Source organism: Fistularia commersonii, chromosome 3, assembly GCF_037954325.1.
Source record: "Fistularia commersonii isolate RoL2024-O1a breed Wild chromosome 3, RoL_Fcom_v1.0, whole genome shotgun sequence".
NCBI classification, from domain to species: Eukaryota; Metazoa; Chordata; class Actinopteri; order Syngnathiformes; family Fistulariidae; genus Fistularia; species Fistularia commersonii.
This window is the reverse complement of record NC_141286.1, coordinates 23,661,503-23,682,370: the sequence shown is the minus strand read 5'-3', so window position 1 is coordinate 23,682,370 and position 20,868 is coordinate 23,661,503. Positions and strand designations below refer to the sequence as shown.

At 43.6% G+C, this 20,868-nt stretch overlaps 1 protein-coding gene across 5 annotated transcripts in view; it reads left to right on the top strand.

Annotated features, from left to right (window-relative positions):
* The window catches only part of cdkl5 (cyclin dependent kinase like 5), a 34,867-nt gene that overhangs the window by 5,412 nt on the left and 8,587 nt on the right, over positions 1–20,868 (top strand). For all 5 annotated transcript variants that reach the window (XM_086144284.1, XM_086144287.1, XM_086144288.1 and 2 more), the window contains exons 4-12: positions 11,213–11,258; positions 11,340–11,476; positions 11,956–12,076; positions 13,314–13,373; positions 14,346–14,436; positions 17,010–17,112; positions 18,508–18,594; positions 18,925–19,005; positions 19,145–19,320. In XM_086144284.1, coding sequence (XP_086000410.1) covers positions 11,213–11,258; positions 11,340–11,476; positions 11,956–12,076; positions 13,314–13,373; positions 14,346–14,436; positions 17,010–17,112; positions 18,508–18,594; positions 18,925–19,005; positions 19,145–19,320 — 902 coding nt within the window. The remainder of the gene's footprint in view (positions 1–11,212; positions 11,259–11,339; positions 11,477–11,955; positions 12,077–13,313; positions 13,374–14,345; positions 14,437–17,009; positions 17,113–18,507; positions 18,595–18,924; positions 19,006–19,144; positions 19,321–20,868) is intronic.

The window sequence follows — 20,868 nt, the reverse complement described above, 5'->3', positions numbered from 1 at the left end:
GTTTTTCTGCAAAGTATTGCACAAAACATGTGTGTGGGGGGCAGGGGGTGTGGCCGCGGTTTGTGCGTTCGTGTGAAATGAAAGACGTCTCGCAGAAGCTAACATTTAGATGGGGAAAGACTTGAAAACAACAACAAGTCCGGAAATTTCAGTTAATCATTAATGATGACTAAAACATAGTTTAACAAAAGCACAAATGTCATAAAGTCAGTGAGTGACTCATTGTTGTCAGTCGCTGCAGTCGGCTGACATTTGCTAACTTTAGCCGAAATGAGCATTTCAGTGTGTATGGCTGTCACTTCCTCATATGAGAGGGAGTGAAAAAGAAGGTTCGCTTTTTCAGAGCGAGAAAGACTGAACATTTGTTTCAAAGGTAATTTTGAGTGTGTTCCACAGAGAGAAAGGGGGCAGCTGCGAAAATTAAGCTCTTTCAGGTTTAACTGGGATGAAAATGTGACGGTTGAATTGGTCAAACACGAAAATGGCGCCACTCGTGTTTTATTGCCGTTCAGTGGATTAACAGTGTTGCCCACGAATTAATAGCGGTGCCAACTGCAGCTGGTGTCCAAACCCGGGGAAGCATCTGATACTCCTTCCCAGATTCAACCCAGACCACAGAAGTTTCCATTTTTCAAACGACTAATTTAAATGCAATCCGTCTGCATTGATTCCAAACTACGTTGCAGGAGCGTTCGTTTAAAACGAATGTCTGAAAAGGCACGGCAAAAGACGCGATTTCACCTTCTCTGATTACTGTAGCCAAAAAAAAAGAAAAAAAAGAAATTTTGTGTCTAAAGGCTTTGGAATCCGTGTCAGATGCGGCATTCTTTTTCCACAGACCTCTTAATAATACATGATGCCCATAGATTAGCCAAGGAAGTGATATTAGCTCACAGCAAACAGTCGATCTGACTTCAGGAAAATCCGCACGCTTCTCTTCAGGTTGCAGGCCTTCAAATTTATCGTGCTGTGGTTCGGTGTTGTCAATAAACAGCACTTTGTTTTGTATCCGTTTCACATTTCACTGTATTCGAGCTGTCGGAAAAATCCATTATCTGAAGTCTGGGCTCTTAATTGTATTCAGCCGCTAAGTTGTTCTTCCGATGTGGAGAAAAATGATCATTTTAGGTAAAAGAAGAATTACTGCTGTTTAAAATGTATTTCCAAAAATTCAGTATGTAAGAAAAAAAAGAAAAAAAAAGAAGAAACACAAATATTGCATGAGGCTTTTTAAGAATATCATCTAGAATGTCCATTGTTTGGCTCATAGTTTCACCAAAACGATCTCTAAACTTTTCAAGGTCTTTGAAACATTGTCAAGAATCTGCTGATGATGCTTTGGTGATGGAACGGGTACAATTTAACGGATGCAGTCGTTCTTTTGACACTATTTACATTTCATTCCACTGGATGCTTATCTCTGCCATGCTGCCCTCCGATACATCAAAATGCAACTTCTCTGCACGTGGAGTAAATGCAACATTTCCAAGTCCCAAACGCGAGCAATTCCATTGCCACCGCTTTCATTTACCAATCTCCCTCCTGGCAGGATTGGAGGGGAACCGGGGTCAAGGGCAGATTACCAAAGCTATTATTGGCACCTGCGTCCAAGGCCTTATTAATAAACTGATGTTAATGAATTGTTCAATCTCGGTGAGAGCGTCAGTGAGCTCAGAGGGTTACACCTCATCAATGAGATGAGTCTTTTCACTGCGGGACGGGCGGTCGGTCGGTTTCACAAATAAGACAAAGGGCCGAGCATTGGTTTTGATAAAAACACAATTGTTTCTTAGACCACAGAAACAGGGAAGCACTTCACGGCGCACAAGTGGGTTTACGTCCAACTCATGTCAAACCTGCATTCATGATGCCATCTAATGCTGAGCTCACCGATGACGGTTTAAGTTTTCGTGAAAAAAAATTTGGGCCGAAATTTGTTTCCTTAAATGACAAGGACGAGACACACTGATTTAAAAGAGAACGCATGCAAACCAATACTATGTGCCTGCTCAAGGATTCAAAAGCCCCTTTCAGACAAAAACGTTCTGGAGAACTAGCCTCCAGCAGGGAAGCTTTTTAGCTTTGCACTCCCTCAGGCAGTAGGGGACAACGGGAGGGGCTGGTGTGATGCAGGAGTCTATAACGTGCACCTCAAGCACCACACTCAAGATAGTTTATGTTCTGCTGCAAGCCCTGGAAACCCCTCTGTAGCGTAGCAGGACAGAAGAACTTGGTTCTTGTTGGTTCTGTCGCAAAAAAAAAGAGCTGACCAGGGGCCACTGGAGTTTTTAAAAATAGTGAACCCTAAGAAGTATCTGGAAAAGAGCATGGCTTTTGAGTTCTACATCTACATCACGCATTCCTAAGGAACTGTAAAAAGACCCTGCCTCTGCCTCAGAATAGGAGCTAAAATGGTTCTAGGAACAGATGCCCATGGACTCTGGTTCCAATGCATCGGATGCACTAAGAATGGGCCTAGTTCCGGTAAGGGCAAAAAGTTCCTACCCTAAAAGAGCCTAATGAAACAGCTGCACATTACCGTTTATTGATTTAAAGTGTAATTAATCTTTGTATGCTGTCTGGTGTGTTTACGAAAAATAAATCAACAAAGGGAGGAGAATTTTTGTTAAATTTTTCTAGTTCCGCTATTTCTGCAGATTGTTCTTGTATACAAATGGTTGGTTTTTAAGTGAATTTGTAGAGAAGATCATGCACTTTACTAAATCCCGGTATTATAGATAATGGTGGTTTTGGCAGTGAAGTTGGTACACTAAGAGCTAGTACATGGCTTGTTTGTCCTGCTTTCTATATATATACACTGTGCCTCATTAATTTTGAAAGAGCCATGAATTATATACATTGAGCGAAATCGTGAATAGGAAAGCGTTTGCACTCCGGAACCACGGAGGAAACGACACGCCGAATGAACCAGGACTGAAGAGTCGGAGACGCAGACAAGAGCTGAGCTAAGCTATTCTGCGCCGAAACCAGAGCATTTGTTCTGAGTGCAAAGCACGGCTAACTGTGGCGTCGTGTCACCTTCTTCTTCTGGGAGAACGCCACCGTACACGTTCTTGTGTTTGAACAGAGGTGAAGCGGTTTGTGCGATTTGTGAACCCAGTGTTTTCCTGTCGAAACTATATTGAGGAACCATGTTTCAGATCAATTAGTCAATAGCTGCCTTATTTGTCCATACTGTGGAGTTAACAGATGTATGTGCACAAATTACTTAATACATCTAGACGTGGGGACTCAGGGGTCACTGGAACACATGTGCCAACAGATGAAATACGGCTTTCTCTTCAGCTGCAGTATTTCAGCGTGAGCTAGATCCATATATTGCAAAGAAAATGCCATATTTTACACGTAATTTCATCAGGCTATTTGTTCTGGGTGAAATATTTGTGAGTGTGTCGAGCCTTGTTTTATGTGGAAACTCTTCGGACGGGGTCTCGGGCTCCCCTGTCTTTCAAAGTCGTTTTGCTTGCTGTCGGTCTTGAGGTCTTTGCACTAGGTGTTCTCACGCTGGCTGTTTTTTCTTGTAGCGGCCGTTCTTGGTTTGGACTTTTCCCATAAACGTGTAGACCATCTCGTCTCCTCTTCTACCTTTGGCCTGTTTTTTGCCAGAGATCATTAGCCCCTTTGGCACTGTTGGAACTTTTGGTAGTTCTTATAACCTTTTCAGGAATGAGCCATCCGGACATCATAGAAACCAAGGGCCATGAACCTCGGTTCTTTGAACCACTGTGGCTCCTTTCCTGCCGCGGGGATCTTTTTACAGTTTTCTGAAAGTCCTAGCTCTGGCGTATGCAGCATTGCCCGCGGATCAGCCATACCATCCACTCCAAGGGTGCCTCTTCATGTTCAGCTTCTGTCACAGCTACAGGGCTTTCTGTGTTTGGTGGCGACCTTGAGGACTTCGGTTTGTCCTTTATTGCTGGTAGGGCCTATTTTTGAAAAGGTGTCCGCCGACATTGTTTCTTTCTGAGAGCTCCCGGAGTGCTTTCTTTCATGGATAACTGTGTGGGAAATTATTCCAGAGGTGATCTTTCAGATCATCTAAACCCCCTGGTCAGAAAGCTGACACTTGAATGGTGATTATCTGTGAATCCTTCCTGGTCTTTCGCTTGGAACTGCCACGTGTTCTCCCAAAGCCTGGCTCTGTGAAGAGCACTGTCAGTTGTTTTACAGGGTCCTTTGGTGCGTTCTCCTCCACTTGCGTCTAATTTAAGAGCTTTCTTCCCTCTTCTCTTCAGTGCTGGACCAACACAGTGATTAACTTTGTGTGTTTGACTTTTTTTAAATCAAGAAATCCATATTTAGTTCATGTTTGTTTTTCTTGATGGCTGACACGGTGTTGCAGTGGAAAGAACTCCCCGCTCACAGCAGTAATGTTCCTGGTTTGAACCTGCAAGTATCTGGTCTGTCTGTGGCGTCTTTGTGTTCTCTCAATGTCTGAGAAGGTTCCCTCCGGTTCTCCATCTTCCCTCGAGTCCCAAAATGTACAGGAGATTCAATGAAATTGTCAGTAGGCGTGAATGGGAGAGCGAGTGGTTGGACGTCTCTATTTGTGGCCTTGTGATTGACAGGTGACCGGTCCAGGTTAAGCCCCGCCTCGTGGCCAATGTCAGCCGGGACTGGCTTAAGCCCCCACTGGCAGCCGAGACTGAATAAATGTTTGTCTGGATCATGATTACGCAAAGCCCACCAATTTCCACCTCTACCGCTGATGGCACTGATTCACCTCCCACTCAGCTAATTCTAAGGTGTTAACAAACAGTAGAATCTTATACTTACACATGAATGGAAATGTCACTGATATTGAGCCAGAGCAGCCACAAGGCCTGACAGCGCTAAGGAAACCGAAAGACGCCATCCTTCCTCAACAGCGCAGCAGCCAATGGGGAACCTGATTTCTTGCATCCTCGTCAGGATCACACACTTTTTTTTTAGCGGCGATCCATCGAGGGTCCGTCCAAAAAGTCATGGCTTGGATTTTATTAAATTTCTGAATGTGAACTAAAAAAAGGAAGTCTGTGGAGTTGATATGGAGGGATCTGGCAATCACAGCAGCCACTTCTTCTCGAACCCTGTCCTCGAAAATGCATCCCTGCTGCTGATTGGATGGAAGAGAGCCATGAACCCTGGCTCATCGTACTTCACCTACTGTGAAGCCAAATGCAGTTTTGGGTTGTTTTGTTTCTTTTCTGAAATCGAACGCTATGTGGGCAGTCAGCCGATCGAGGGGGCCGGGGGCTAATACTTCACAGTATTTTCCTGACACTGCCATACACTGCACCTTGAAGGTTAGCCTTCAAAATTAAAAATCACACCTCTACCTTCCCACGCTATTGCTACTATTTATGTCCAAAATCCCTGCGTAAGCAGATTTACTTTGCTGTTTGCAGAGTGTGAATAACAAACCCAATAGAGGACGATAAATATCCTGTAAAGAAGTTGTTCCCGACATTTTTTGTACCAGGGACCAGTTTTATGCATAAAATGTTTCTTTTCGAGGCGCGGGTGTTCAAATAATAGAAACTTTTGTCAGTTCACAGTATTCGATCTGAATACAACGATTACACTTTATATTAGACAATTACAATATTAAGTGCAGCAGTAAGGCAAAGGCCGAAACAGTCTTTTTTTCAGAATAAGATCTGGAAGGTCGAATGAAAAAGATCCTTTGTACCTAGAAGGATTTTCTTTGCAGATCGGCACCGGTGAGGGGACGAGGATGCTGTACTTGGTCACAGTACTCAAGCGCCAACGGCGACATGAAAACAGCAAACGTTGCTGAAAAAATATATATGTATACACGAAGCATCGCAAGTATAAGCGAGCTCATGGATGTCAGATGGCTCATCCGAAGACTTACATTTTATAGAGGATAAATATTTTTAATAAAGACTGATCGGAGATTAGCAGTACCCAACAGCTACAAATATCTTTGTAGCTCAGCGGTGGAAAGCGATGGATATCTAACGAATCCCAGCTGCCGTTTAAAACGTTTTCATCGCCAAACATATTCGAGCCACAACCACAGACTAACTGTTCTGGTCAGGCTTGGCTATTCTGCCTGGAAACAATGACGGGTCGTAGGGACAAGGGTTCACTGAGAGCTGGTAATGAATGCATTTAAAAGGAAAAGTTTGGGGTTGTGCTCAGATCCATTCAACAGTGTTTTGGTCCTCAATTTTTAGTTGTTAAGCAAAAGAACAAATGTCTGTGGGATCTGAAGGAGGTTCTCCTGCAACAACTCGGATGTTCATTACCGAAACTGCGGCCGAGCTGCGATTATTTTTCCACTCTTGCACGCCAACACTAAACTTAACCTGTTTAAACTGGAAGATAATTAAGTTATTTTAACCGAACATCCCCTCCAGTTATCTCCTTTAAATTTCAAGGCACTGGTTTCTATTGAAGCTTGAAAGACAGCAACATACAGCACGCTTGTTTGTTTCTGGCTTTCACATGGATACGTATGCAGGGGATTCATTCTCACATGTAGAGCCAGACTCAAGACTGTGGCAATAAAAGCTCTTTCGCTTTGCTGCAAGAGAGCAGTTATTTTTACTTTTCTCTGCTGGAAGCAGGGCAAAAGAGAAAAAAGGGTGGCAGAGAGAGAGAGAGAGAGAGAGGCAACGTGCAAGTGTGTGCATGATGGAGAGGAGGAGGTGCAGAGGGAGGTATTGAATACGGAGACTTTGCTGATGGTAAATGGGTCACCCTATTAGGAGTCCTAAGCAGACATGTGGTTTGTCGAGAAAATAGGAAGGTGGGAAGAATAATCTGACAACCGGACCGAAAAGCACAACCAGCTGACATCCTGAACCCCTCCCTGCACCGAGGAACGCTAAATACAGTTCAAATGTGTGTGTTTCTGTGTAAACGATAAGGCCTATATTTCAAAACATGGCGAGTGTTTGAGGGAACATTTAATTAGCCGAGCAAACGCGTGCCAGCGTTGCGCAATGTTCTGCCACTTTACGCAAGTGTTGTATTAGCGTATGTGGGTGTGTGTATGGAGGCTTATGTGTGATGATGAATTTGTGTTTTGCGGGTGACAATAGCACACAACCTACATGTTAGCCGGTGTTACCTGGTGCCTTTACAAGTTTCTTTTCCCCCCGTCATGCTGCATTGTGCCACTGAAACGGACCACGAAATGAATTTGCGGCGGAAAAAAGTGCACATAAAGCCGCGTTTTCGTTAAATAATTCTTTATACGGTTTAAAATCCTCCACTAAAAATCCCCAAATAATCCAAACTGTCCAAAAATGAACAGGCCTCTCCTGGGGCGAGGATGGTTCATTGCACGTTCAGGAAATAATTGCATCACTTGTGCCAATTTTTGGAGCGATATTCAGAGGCGCCGCCAGTAGTCACTGAAGTGACCGGTGCCACGGGCAGCTCAGGAGCAACTGTCCACGCAGTCATCTTGGATCCACACAGGTGATGCATTAACAAGCTATCGATAGTGATGGTAAATGAGAGAACTAATTACCATATCGATTACCCGATGACATTAACGCTAACTAAGAACAATGCAATTTGTCAATGGCTGCTGAACCGTGGAAGAGATATTTGGTTGGTTCGTCGCCGAAACGCTGCAATTGGACTCGCCACGATTCTTAACTTAATAAAGTCACAAGAGAGCAAAAAAAGCAACAATTCTGTCATGAATTACTGGTATATAACACCAGATTACACAGACGCTGACCACTGGGGATCACTGTGTACAGCAAAGCCAAACCTCACACCAGGGCTATTGAAGGGCTCATTTATGTCCAAAGTTAAATAAGCACATATGCATACTCTGCGTCACTGTTTGCGGGGAGCTTGTGGATGCAGCCCGACACTGCAAACAAAACAGTACAAACTAGAGTTGTAGGGGGGGCAGCTTTACGCGTTATGCTCAAGTCCAACCAGCAGAAGAAACAACATTGCATCGGTTCAACCAGGGAGAGGACAAATTGACGTTTCAAACCTGTGTATGTAACGTGAGCAAAAATTAGCTTGAACACAACTTGTCGGACAGGTGGAAGGACTACAGTCTGTACTACAATCTGTACTACAGTTGATTTTTTGAGGGCGGGCTTTTCCCAGACTGAACACCTGTGATTGGATAGAGACATCCAACCATTCACTTACTCATTCAAATAATAGTAGAGTCTTAAGTTAACCTACTGCGTGTTTTCTGGACTGTGAGAAGAACCCACTCAGGCATGGGAAGAACATGCCCGAGTTCAACAACTGAAACCAGGAATCCATGAATCTTCTGCCAGTGAGGAGAAAGTGCTGACCGCCGTGCCAACGTGCAAATCATATTTAACAGAATTTTTCGCGGGAATGTGCTGGTTTGAAGCGGCGTGTAAATCGGTAAACTCTTGAGATTCCGCACGCCATCCGGAGAACCATCAGCACACTTTAAGAGGAAGCCACAGAGCTGGAAGTCAGACGTGCTGAATGTATTTCGGGATAGGTTTGTTTTATCTTGCTCGGTAAACATCCCTAAAGTCCCTGTTTACTATTCAGAGGCGCTCCCCTCCAGCTTCCCCTCCCTGGATGAGACGCTGTTAGAGCTGTAAACCCTTGTCGTCGAATTACATTTCACACTTCAGACGTCAGGAAAATTAGCAGCTTGTGAGAAAAGCATGTTCAGTCAAACAGTGGATTTGTGTAGGAGATATCACTGCCAGCCCCTCGCTGCGCCGCAACACTGAGGAGGCTCTTTTGTCTGACCCCTCGAGCGGCAGCGCCACAAAAGAACATCAGAATCTGGGAGGATAGAGGGAGTTTCGAATTTCTATAAGTGTCATAATTCCATGTGAAGCCGCTCCGGCTGAGAAAAATAAATAAATTCGACATGATGGATGGCTCTCTCAATACGTTTTGTCTAGATTTTGGCCGTGCAAGGTTTAAGTTTTTTCTAATGACTCAACTTTCAGGTAGATTCAAATTTCAGATATAACAAACAGATATCCAGTTTTAATCAGTTACAGTATTTCATGCATGCAGATATGAGACATTAACCTCATCGTCTGTTTGTGACTTTTCCTAAAAATGTGTTCATTCTGTTAAATAACAACTGTGTGAAATGAAAGAACAAAATATCATTGTCATTGTGAACTGCCACAAGATCTTATTTACCCTTAGTAGAAAGCATTGTGTGTGTGTGTGTGTGTGTGTGTGTGTGAAATAACACTATTGTCCTATTTTCAAAATACACATGTCACAACTACTGTAATTGAATTATTTCTCTGCACAATAATCAAGTTATTGAACTGTGCAAATATGTTCAGTCTATTGATGAATATTTTACCTTCTCAATTCAGAACATACTTATCCAAAGTAGCTTATTTCGAATATTCTTACTGAATACTCGAACAAACAGACATTAAAATGAACATGGCTGCAGGCAGAGGAGGGAATGTTCTGTTTGGGAACATGCATTTCCCAAATCTTCATGAATGTATGTAACCAAACACTGCTTTCCCTTCACTGTAGTTAAATGTCACAGTCCAGTTGATAAGACTTTCATAACTGCAGACATCGCTGAAGTCTGAATGGACGACCTGGACGTCTCTAAATGTTGTGGCATTTGCGGTGACCGTGTTGAGAAACTCCTGTTCATGCTGGGTCTTAGGGGCCCAGTGAGGTGTGTCATGTTGTCACAACAGTATTCACAAGTGCTATTCTAGAGTATTGAACATACCCCAGTGGTGAATGTTTACATGCCCCAATGTGCACACAGTTAACATGGCGACGCACACACATTGCAGGTTAAACTGGTAGACTGTCCAAGCCACAGGTTTAAGAAATACAACACTGATCGACATAAACGGCCGAACTACAAACTGGATGAAAAAGCAATTCTGGTCACCATGTCCAGCATGTAAAAAAGATTACTTCTGCTTTATGGTTATATAACATAGACCATAAACGAACCATGAAGTCAGTATCAAAACAATATACCGTCGCTTTTATGTATTTAAATGGCTCGAAAAGCAAATTGAAGCAGTTGTCTTGTGAATTTAGCTGCGGCCAATACACTGAAAACATTACCTGCAAATGCCGCCTAGCTTTCACGAAACCATGGCGCTTTCAGGGTCTAACATCGTTTGGTGTTGGTTGGTATCATTAGTTGTTTCCATGGTTTCGTGCATGTGTGGTTTACATATTCCATCGATGCACTTCTTTTTGTGCACAGTCCGTGGGGCGCGGTTTCTCTGGAATACATCCGTCACATGACGATTCAACCGTGATGCTCTCTGATGATTAGCTACTGTTTGTGAGGGGTTTCCTTGGAGAAAATTACATCAACATTCTACTGGATGTAAAAAGATCCAGAATTTTCATCTCATGCCAGCAGTTCAAGCCTATTTCTCTCTTTCGGAACACTGACTTATAATGAGAATGAGCGTCTTTATTTCCGCCTTTGAGCCCTGAGCTTCTGTTCCTGCGCCATGAAATTTGAGCTGAACAAATTGAAATCTCCCACCGGCTTGCGATGCATCTTTCAGGTACAAGAATGTAGCTTGGAATTCTCAGTGTGAGAGAGAGGGAGACACTCACACCACCGCAAGCATGTTTTCTGTTTCCCTGTCCCAGATTCTAACCAGTCGCATGTTATTTCCGGCGAGAATAATGTGCCAGTTCTCAAATAAACAGGTTTGGATGAACCTTGAGACCAGTGAGACCACAGAATACAGCGCTTGACATCATGCTTGCGTTCAGATTTACCGTCTGTTTGTTCCGCTAAAATAACGGGAGTGTATAAAACCAATGGCATCGAGTAGCGGAGAGACGGACCGCGGGCAAAATACAATCAGGACCGGAACAAAATGAGACTTTCCGAGGAAGAAGAATGCGTGATATTCTGAAGGCGAGAGTTTTTCGTATGGCTGGAACGGCGGTCTCTGCAACAACGCTGTTTTACATCACCAGATCTGGAAAAAAACTTGCTTGTAAAACTCAGCTTGGTCAATTGAGCAACCTGCAAGGAGCCTTAGATGCATTTAAACTACCAAGAATGTGCGGTTTCTTTGTGTGTATTCTGGTTTGTGTGTGTGTGTGTGTGTGTGTGTGTGTGTGTGTGTGTGTGTGTGTGTGTGTCCTGGTGAAATAATTACTCTATCTCTTCACTTTTTTCTCTGATCTAGCCATCCGTTTCGGCAACTGGCTAAAACAGGTATTTATATCTTTGCAGGAGACCAATGAGCTGGTGGCCATCAAGAAATTCAAAGACAGCGAAGGTGAGTTGCAGAGAGTTCGGCGAGGGGAGGGGGCGTCGCGGAGCCGCTCGGATCACATGCCTCTACAATTTCTTTGCGCAGAAAATGAGGAGGTTAAAGAGACGACCCTCCGGGAGCTGAAGATGCTTCGCACCCTGAAGCAGGACAACATCGTGGAGCTGAAGGAAGCCTTTCGCCGAAGGGGGAAGCTCTACCTCGTCTTCGAATATGTTGAGAGGGTCAGCGACACTCACGGCGTTATCGAATCTGTCAATGTGCACACGTGTGTGGATTCTGCCTTGTGCATCTCTAGTCTGCAGCATCTGAAACTCTGAAGTTTCAGGGTATTGAGCTGGCTCAGTTAAGCGTAAAAAAGCAAAAGCGTCACCATGGCAACATATGAACTATGCTGCCGGTGAATAATGGTATTCCCCACTGTGTTGCCAGGGTATCCAGCCAAGTGTTTATCTCTTGACAGGTTTTATTTTCATACTCATACAGTCATCTCAGCCCGGTGTCCTCTCACTGAAGTTTAATTTCACCCCCCCTGTTTCCAAAAGAGGATTTCAAAGGAGAGGGGGGGAATTTCCCCTGTATCGGTTAGCATCTTGGGAACAACGGACGCATTCAGGATAAATTATCGAAGGTCACGTGCGCGGCGCTGTTATCCGTTTGCGAGCCAGCCGCCCGTCTGAGCTTTGGCGTCTGTGGTTTGCAGAACATGCTGGAGCTGCTGGAGGAGCTGCCCACCGGCGCACCGCCCGATAAAGTCCGCAGCTACATCTACCAGCTCATCAAAGCCATCAACTGGTGTCACAAGAACGAGATTGTGCACAGAGGTAACGTATTTATCCGGATTCAGTCGTTGCAAATGCAGTATTACGTCTCCTTCAGCTGGTATTAAATCCTCCCGTTCCTGGGAACTTCCTGGGGGGCGGGATGCATTTTAAAGGGCAAGACCTCTGATTCACCGCCGTCGGATTCGTTTAGTGTCTCAAATGGGTTTGTTGTTCTGTCAGCTGACCAGTGTTTCCCCCGGTGAGGGAAACGGTCAGCCGGTCAGAGCTCAGTCTGCGGCACGTCGGACGTGGAATGTAACTCGGCAACTATCCGAGCTTTGTGCACGACGGGCCCGGAGCTTGCCGAGAAACTCTCATATCAATTTGCATCAATCGCGACTGCAGCCTCATTGATGCCTGATAAAGGTCTATTCAGAGGAACTTTAAATGTACAGGTTCTCCATCCTCATGGGTTTACCATCTTGTCATTTATCGGTCTCTCTCTTTACGACTGGTAATTTCGACAAACAGGACGAACGACACGCGTGGATCAATATCTAAATGAACAAATGGGCTGTGGAAAAAAAACAACCTTAAATCTGCTCTGACGAGACAAACAACACTTTACTACTGTTCAGCTCAGTTCTTAAATACCAGCTAACAGTTACAGACAGCTAGAGGAGATTCATCAGTAGATCTTGCTCTGCATAGTTGAACTCAGTGTCCTGCAGAAATACTTCACCGTAGATGTCAGTCTGTTCTGACTATTTGAGCCAAAATGCAGCGCCCAACATATTGCGATGAGGATACGAAGACCTTGTCAGAAAAAAAACAGCACCGGTGGCTTCTTTGTGTGTGGATCTTGAACGTTCTCCGTGTCTCAATGGATTCTCTCCAGGTCCTCAATCTTCCTCCCGCTGTCCATAAACTGTCGGTGGGTTCAATGATGACTCTTAATTGTCTGGAGGTGTGAATGAAAGAGTGGATGGCTATTTGTCTCTATATAGCAGGCCCTGTGATTGACAGATGACTGGTTGGCGTTAAAACCCGCTTCTTGGCTGGTGTCGGCTGGGATTTTCTCCAGACCTCCAGAGACCCTTTGTGCAGACTAAGTGGTGCTGTGAATGAAAGAATCAATACGACACTGCACTCAGGGTTCTGTCCAATTGAACGACTCGCTCTTAAAATAATGATTTGAAAAATTACGTCCTGATATTTTGCTTCATTGGTAATCAGGAATGTGAAAGCAATTTGGTCAAATGACCATCAGATGTTTTTATCTGAATGTCCTTCCTAGATATCAAGCCGGAGAACCTCCTCATCAGCTCCGAGGACGTCCTCAAACTGTGTGACTTTGGTGAGTTTATGCCCCCCCCCCTTAAATTACAATACCTGTAGTTTATATCAGACCATTCATCTCAACATGCTACAAAATAAAAGACAAACATCCTAGAAATCTTACTGGTGCTTTGAGTTGTTGCTGCTCATATTGGCAATGCAGTAAAAATCACACAGTTGCTCCATAAATTCTCTTCCCATCTGATATGACCGGTAGGTAAATAAAAAGGTAATTGCCCGTTAAATCAAATCAGATGCTTTACACACTGATCATGCCTTTTCAGTTGATTTAATGGACATGCATCGGTTCATGCAGGCCGATCTCCACGCTGTCCAATTACTTTTAATTTTCGGCAGTAGTATTAATGGCTCAATTTGTCCAGCTGGAGTCCACAACCTCAACTTGTGATCTGCATTTTAGGACGATAGCTACTAAAAGTTACAGCCGGGATCGTCATCAGAATAATGTGTCAAAATGTTATTTCAAGAAATGCGCAATAGTGTCAGGCACTTTTTATGGCCAAAGAAAAGCTATTTTTGGAATGCAGTGTGTCAGATTGCCAGGTGTATATTTGGACCACACTTTGAAAAATTCACTCTGGCCAATTAGCTTAACATAATTGGCTAATGCAACTCCGCTGTGTCAGCTGGGGTGAGATTCGTTTGTTATCCACAGTTGGAGCTGGCATTTTGCTTTTTGTGTTTTTTTTCCACGCTAAAATGGACCCCGTGAGCAGCAGCTACCCAAAGAATGGTCTGAGCCCGCATGCGGTGACACGGCTAATTAGTGTAGAGTCACATAGGGCGATAACCTTGTAGTGCACTGTATCCGTCCGTGCACGTTTAGATAGTGCTTTATCCTGTATAATTGTCAATTTTCCTCATGAGAAAGAGTTGCAAATAGCGCTCAAGTGATCATGAATTGCTGGATGTCTCATAGACAAAGTCAACGATGAGCGATTTGCACACTGATTTCTCATTTGCGGCTCAGGTTTTGCACGTAACCTGTCCGAAGGAACAGACGCCAACTACACAGAGTATGTGGCCACCAGGTGGTACCGCTCGCCTGAGCTGCTGCTGGGGTGAGTTTCTGTGTGCGTGAATACATGTGTTCTTTGCACCATCAGTGAATTTGATTTAACTTCAACGCCATCGTTCCAGATCAAAAAAAAAAGATGACAGGTTTCTCTAACTATAAGCACATCACAAGCCACATCTGTCGGAAGGATATGATGGACAGGATGTCAGCTCTTTAAACAAAATTAGTTTTAAAAAAGTCATTCGAGGTAGACATTATATTGACAGAAGTCATTAGTGCTTCCTGAACACCAAATGAGAGAAGCGGTATGAACAGCTGATCTGACTCTGCTTGGAGGCTCCAGCTGCATTTAAAGGTTGCCATGGCAATGCTAACTGCTCAGTCTCTATTAAGAAATGCAAGTTCAGTTCAACCGAGGAGGAACTCCGTAGAGTCAGGGGACGTCTGACAACGAAACAGACCACGTGGTGTCAAAGAGGCAAACGTCTCCACCTTTTTATTTTCCCTTTTTCAAAGATTCAGAGTTGTTCGCCGAAAAGGCGGTGACTACAGTCCTTCAGTTACCGGAAGGTTCTCTCGTCACAGAGAATTCTACATCGACAAAGTGCAAATTTACAACAACCATTACTCCAATTTGTGCATCTACAACAACCAAACTCAATGATGGGCACAACCTGACTGGGACCTGAGCCCAGTGTCTCTGTGGTTGGGCTTTGGACAGGGACATCAGGGACATCATGGAGTAAGAATTTACACGCAGGGAAATGGAACGACTGGGTAAAAAAGGGAAACAGCAAGAAGAGGGCTCTTATTTCACAGAATAAAAGTGCAGACAGCTGCTTGGAATCTTGTGTCTGGTGTGAAAATTGCATCGACTATTAAGAGGGGAGGGGGAAAAAAAGAACAAGCATCTCCTCCCATAGTTTTCACAGATAATCACTTTCACCTTCTGCATCTCCAGCCATGTTTTAGCGAGAAACTCCCACTTGTCCTTTGACCCTTCCTTGTACGTGTGTGTGTGTGTGTGTGTGTGTGTGTGTGTGTGTGTGTGTGTGTGTGTGTGTGTGAGAGAGAGCACGACTTTGTCAGGTAACAATTACAACCTTTGCGTTTATCACCCACTCTAGTCTCTGTACATTACATTACAGTGCATGAATGTCCTCTCTCTCCCACTGGTCACGAACATGTAAATATGTGTTAATCTCCCTTGAGAGTTTTAAATTAAAAAAAAAAAAAACACCTTGATAAGGTAAACTTTCAGATGAACTGCGGGCACAAGAGTAGCATTAGCAACTTCATTCGAGAACCAGCCATTACTGCTACTACTACAAGCAGGAAATGAGACCAGCAACCAAGGAATCATTATCAAAAAAAACTACCACTACATCAGTCAGCGTTGAACTAGACTTTTTCTTCAAAATTACTGAACAAATCATGATGACTTTGTCACGCCTCCAATCAGAATGATGCTGTATTTATAATCAGAGGCAGAAGCAGGACACAAGTCACTTCTGAGCATCTTATACAAATTAGCCACGATGAAATGGCCTCACATCTCAAACTCTGCATTGAAGAACTGTCTGTTGCCGTCTCAGACAAGGAACACAAAATTTCAATTAAGTTTTAATAGCAGATCTCTACTTCTTACTTCCGTGTTAGAATCCACCCCAGAGTATTGCTATCAAGGAGCCGACAATCATAACATCAGAAGCCCTGCAGGCAATGGCAGAAATGGTGAAGCCGAAACACTGCTAGCAATGCTTTTTCATATCATTTTAAGCAGAAATTACAGCGAACGCCACTCCAGTTTGAACAAAGTTATTCAGCCGGATCAACTTAAAATAAAGTCTGATTCAGGCAGATGCTGATTTTAGTGGCAGGTTGGCAACAATGAAACTCCCATTATGGCAACCGGCGGGAGATGGAAATGGGCGGACAGTTCGGTCCGACATTTGGGAATAATTTGCGTCTTAATTGCAACAAGACGACAGGGAGGCTCCCGTCATCTGACAGAAAAGCCATTAAAGTTGATCCTTGTTTTGAGCAGGGAGCTGATAAAACATGATACACATCTCTGATACTGCCGCGCGATTCAGGGACAAAATATTAAAAAACATGGAGCGCTTTTTGTCTTTGGTTCATTTCACAGAAAATACTGCCTGGCCCTTGGTGGAGGTTGGTGCTCCAAAGAGCGCCCCTCTAGATGCATTTGCCGCATCGATTGTCCACTGTAGCTCGGAGACAGCCGAACATCATCCGGCCTCACTGCTGTCGCCTGATTTAGTAAACGCTTCTGGAACATTTATTGAGACAGCGCTAGAATGCTGCCCACTCAAATACTCTCTCCCTCCAACACCACCTCTGCTTCTCTGCTGCCAGATCTCTCACCATTTCTCACCAGACTCCTCAGCTCCATTCCCTCAGAAATGACCACCTCCTTTGTGAGCGTCTCCTTCCGTAATCCGGCATCACCCCTTTCATTCCTTTGCACCCATGCACCCATCCCCGTCAGAGATATATTAAATAATCCCAGATTTTCATTGTTGCTGTCTGACAAGCATGATCTGTCACGTCAATACTCCGTCTGTGTCATCTATTTTTGCTTGCTGACGTCAGAGCTCCATATGGGAAGGCGGTGGATATGTGGTCAGTGGGGTGCATCCTCGGGGAGCTGAGTGACGGACAGCCCTTGTTTCCCGGGGAAAGCGAGATTGATCAGGTTGGTGAAAAAAATGAAATATTGAAATAAATAAATAAAATGTTCAACAATTAAGAACAATTGATTTTCACATTCGATCATTTTGCTGAACAAAAAGATAATAAATACTTGTAGGTCCTGGCTTCCCTGGTGCTTTTCAAAGTTATTCTCAGAAGAGTAATGATTCCAATTATATACAGTTAACAGTTTTTGGCCATCTGGGCTCCACAAGCCACCTGGTGCACATCGTCTAAATGCCAAACACAAGTGTTGTTGCTATTTTACACCCATTCTTTATTTTTCTAAACGGCACCTGATTGGCAAATCACAAAGTCATGAAAATTCTGAGACTCCAAGCCTGACAATGTAGTATGCAACTATTTCCAGCCTCCTTCGTGTTACTTTAAGAGCACGCTCATACACGCACACCTCCCAAGAGGCACTCAACATTTTCCATGAGTGCCAAGCTTAAAACCTGTCACTTTACACACATTTCCTGGCTGACGTAGGTAATCCAGATGTAATTATTAATAAAAAAAGAAAAAAAAAAAATCCCCTCCAAATTAATGTGTCAGACGTAATTGAAGACGGCAGGACGGGGTCGCAGCTAATCAGCTTTGGCAGATTTGAAAAAAAAAGTGAATTCTTAACTTGAACAAAACTGAATTAGCAGTTTTGACAAAAAAGGAAAAACGCAAGTATAAAGCCATGAAATAGAAAGGATAAAGAAATGTTGTCTACATGAAGCTGGTCTTGAAGGTATAAACTGACTCAGAAATGTTTGTGTTACAGGGTTTTGGTTTATGGGTTTATTTTACTGCTGTAGACATAAAAAGAGGATGAAGACGGTCCTCACGAATAATATCCTCAGATGTCACTGTGGGGTTTAGGAAAGATCACACAAGCATCTGGAGAATGTAGACAGAGTTTTTCAGAGCCAAAAAATTTACCCTGATTTTAAAGGAGTGAGGTGACGCTAGCATTTCTGTTAGTTGTCATTGCAAGCCCTCTAGAAAAATAAATGTCATCCTCCTCTTGAAAAGCCAATCCAAACACATTTATGAAGGAAACCAGCCGACTAGGTAAGCAACGTTGTTCTGATGGTTCAGTTGCCAGCTAATGTGACTGGCTGACAAAGCATGACATTAGGATGCGGGCCGTCAGAGGTTGAGACCGTCGTATCAGTGCCGTAACGCAGCTGCACAACCCTCATTCCAGTAACAGGGATCACTGACATTTTATTCCCACCAAACCTGATGCTGTGCGAGCATGGCATTCACTGCCTCATAAAGTATGGCCACAAATACACAATCAATACAATAAATGTATTGGTGACAGAACTGTAATTCAATAAAATTGGTGTAAAAAAATGACATACCGTTGTTGTGACATGATGCTTTGGCGTTTGATCTGCAGCTCTTCACCATTCAGAAGGTCCTGGGGCCACTGCCAGCCGAACAAATGAAGCTCTTCTACAACAACCCTCGTTTCCATGGAATCAGGGTAGGTAATATCCATCGTGCATCTGCTTTTTACTTCCTCACACAAGTTATGACTTGTGAGAGAGGGTCGATGGTGTTCTGTCAAACGGAAGGAAACAAAACGTGTTACGAAGACGAACAGCACTTTAAGCGTAGTGGTGTGATTTTACAAGTGCTTGCAAAGCAGCTTTTAGATTTTTTTTTTTTTTCATATAAACGATAAAGATTCACGAGTGGCTTTCAAATTGGCATACGTTTTTACAAGCAGGTCGAACACTGCAGTGTGAGAACTGAGAGTGATTCATTTTACATTACACATTACTTTTCTTTAAATTCAACATTTTTGTGTCAGTTCCCCTCAGTTACTCATCCTCAGACTCTGGAGAGACGATATCAAGGCATTCTAACTGGTTTAATGTTGGATCTGATGAAGGTAAAGTCCTACAATTCTACAATTCTACAATAAAACCCTAAAATACAAGTAGGATCATCATTGTTTTCTTCATGATCTAATAAGTTTACTTTGTCCTCCAGACTATCTTTGACTGAATGTGTTTATCTTCTCGTGTCAGAACCTCCTTCTCCTGAACCCAACGGAGCGCTACCTGACCGAGCAGAGCTTGAACCACCCGGCCTTCCAGCCTCTGAGGCAGGCAGAGCGAGAGCGGCCCTCGCCCTCCTCTCCGAACCCGCCTCGCTCCTCCAAGAGGAAAACCCATCATCACGGAGAGAACACAGTCCCAACAAGGTGAGACTGCCCTCTCCGGAGAGGCCCACTCGATAATTATGTAAATATTCATTCACCCAGGAAAACCACAGGTGGTGCAACCTCAGAGGCAGCAATTTCATGATCAATTTTTAGTTCAGTCAGTTTTAGCTTGATTTTGGAGCTTCCATGGGGTTAAGACATGTTTTTGTTTTTCCACCCAGTCTCCTAAACCAGGTGTGTCAAACTAATTTTCACCAAGGGCCACATCAGCATCATGGTTGCCCTCAAAGGGCCACATGTAACGGTAACAGTGTAAATGTAACCAAATGTAATGTAAAATAAATGTAACTACTCCTTAATGTTAAATAACTGTGAATGTATTACTCATTCAAATCCAAAATGATACATATGCATTCCCATCTTTCTTGAGACAGCCTTCCAACTGCATCAACTTTTCTCTTCCTGGACATCATTTGTATTTTTCATTTCAACTTGAAAATTGCATTGACGTGGCTACACTGCAGTTTAATGGCGGGACGCAGTCACTTTGCGGGTAGCACGAATTGTGGGAAATGTAGTTTATGGTCAATGACTCTTTTTTAACACGACCAGACCTTTTAACACGTTCTCGCAGGCCGCATAAAATGACATGGCGGGCCACATTTGGTCCACGGGCCCTGAGTTTGACACATGTCCTCGACCATTGCAATTCATTTAAATCAATAATTTGGTAGCATGGAAGTGCACCCATATCTACCACCCTGATCCTTTCTGTGTGGGGCTCCCACTTTCTCCCTGTGCCTTGTTGAGAACTCTCCTGCGTCTCAATAACATGCAGCAGGTTGATTCTTATTCTTATTCAGGACTCCAAAGTGTCCATAAATGTCAAATGCAGGGTGAACCTCAATGTCAAGTGGGATTGTTTTGGTCCCTGTCCAAAGTACCGGATAACTTTGTTTCCGCTCGTACAACCCCGCTCCACACCTTAGCAAGTACATCGTTTGTGAGGAAAAGTACCACAAATAATAATCATTTAATGCGGAATTTATTTTTTACTTACTCATTTCCCCGTCACTGCGTCGAATACGTCCCTCACCGGGTGTCGTTCCAAAGATGGCGTCGGCATCCGGGATATGGAAAGTGACAGAACGGTTTAAAAAATAATAATAAATAATAAAAACGCGCTAAATTCGCTAGCCAGTTTTTTTTTCTCCTTAGCAAAACGAAGGCGAATCGTGCCGGTTGATTGAGTTGGTTTCTGATGGCGTTTGGTAGAGAAAAAGCATTTCAAAAAACTAGCTTGTCCAAGGCTATACCTGGCACACACCCTTAGCATACGCAGCTTCAAAAATGTAGCCCCAAAAGTAAAAATAAATAAAGACGCTTAAAGCTAGCGTTCATAACCAACGCCATTACGATAGACATCTGCCTGTTTTTAATAGACAATTTGATATTTAGGAGGCTAAACTGTAGTATATTTAGCTCCCGTGTTTTGCGTTGACAGAACGACGCCACATTACACAGCCGTCATAAAAGACGTTTCGCTGTTTCCTCCTCGGACCACAAACATGTACTTCCCCTACAGTC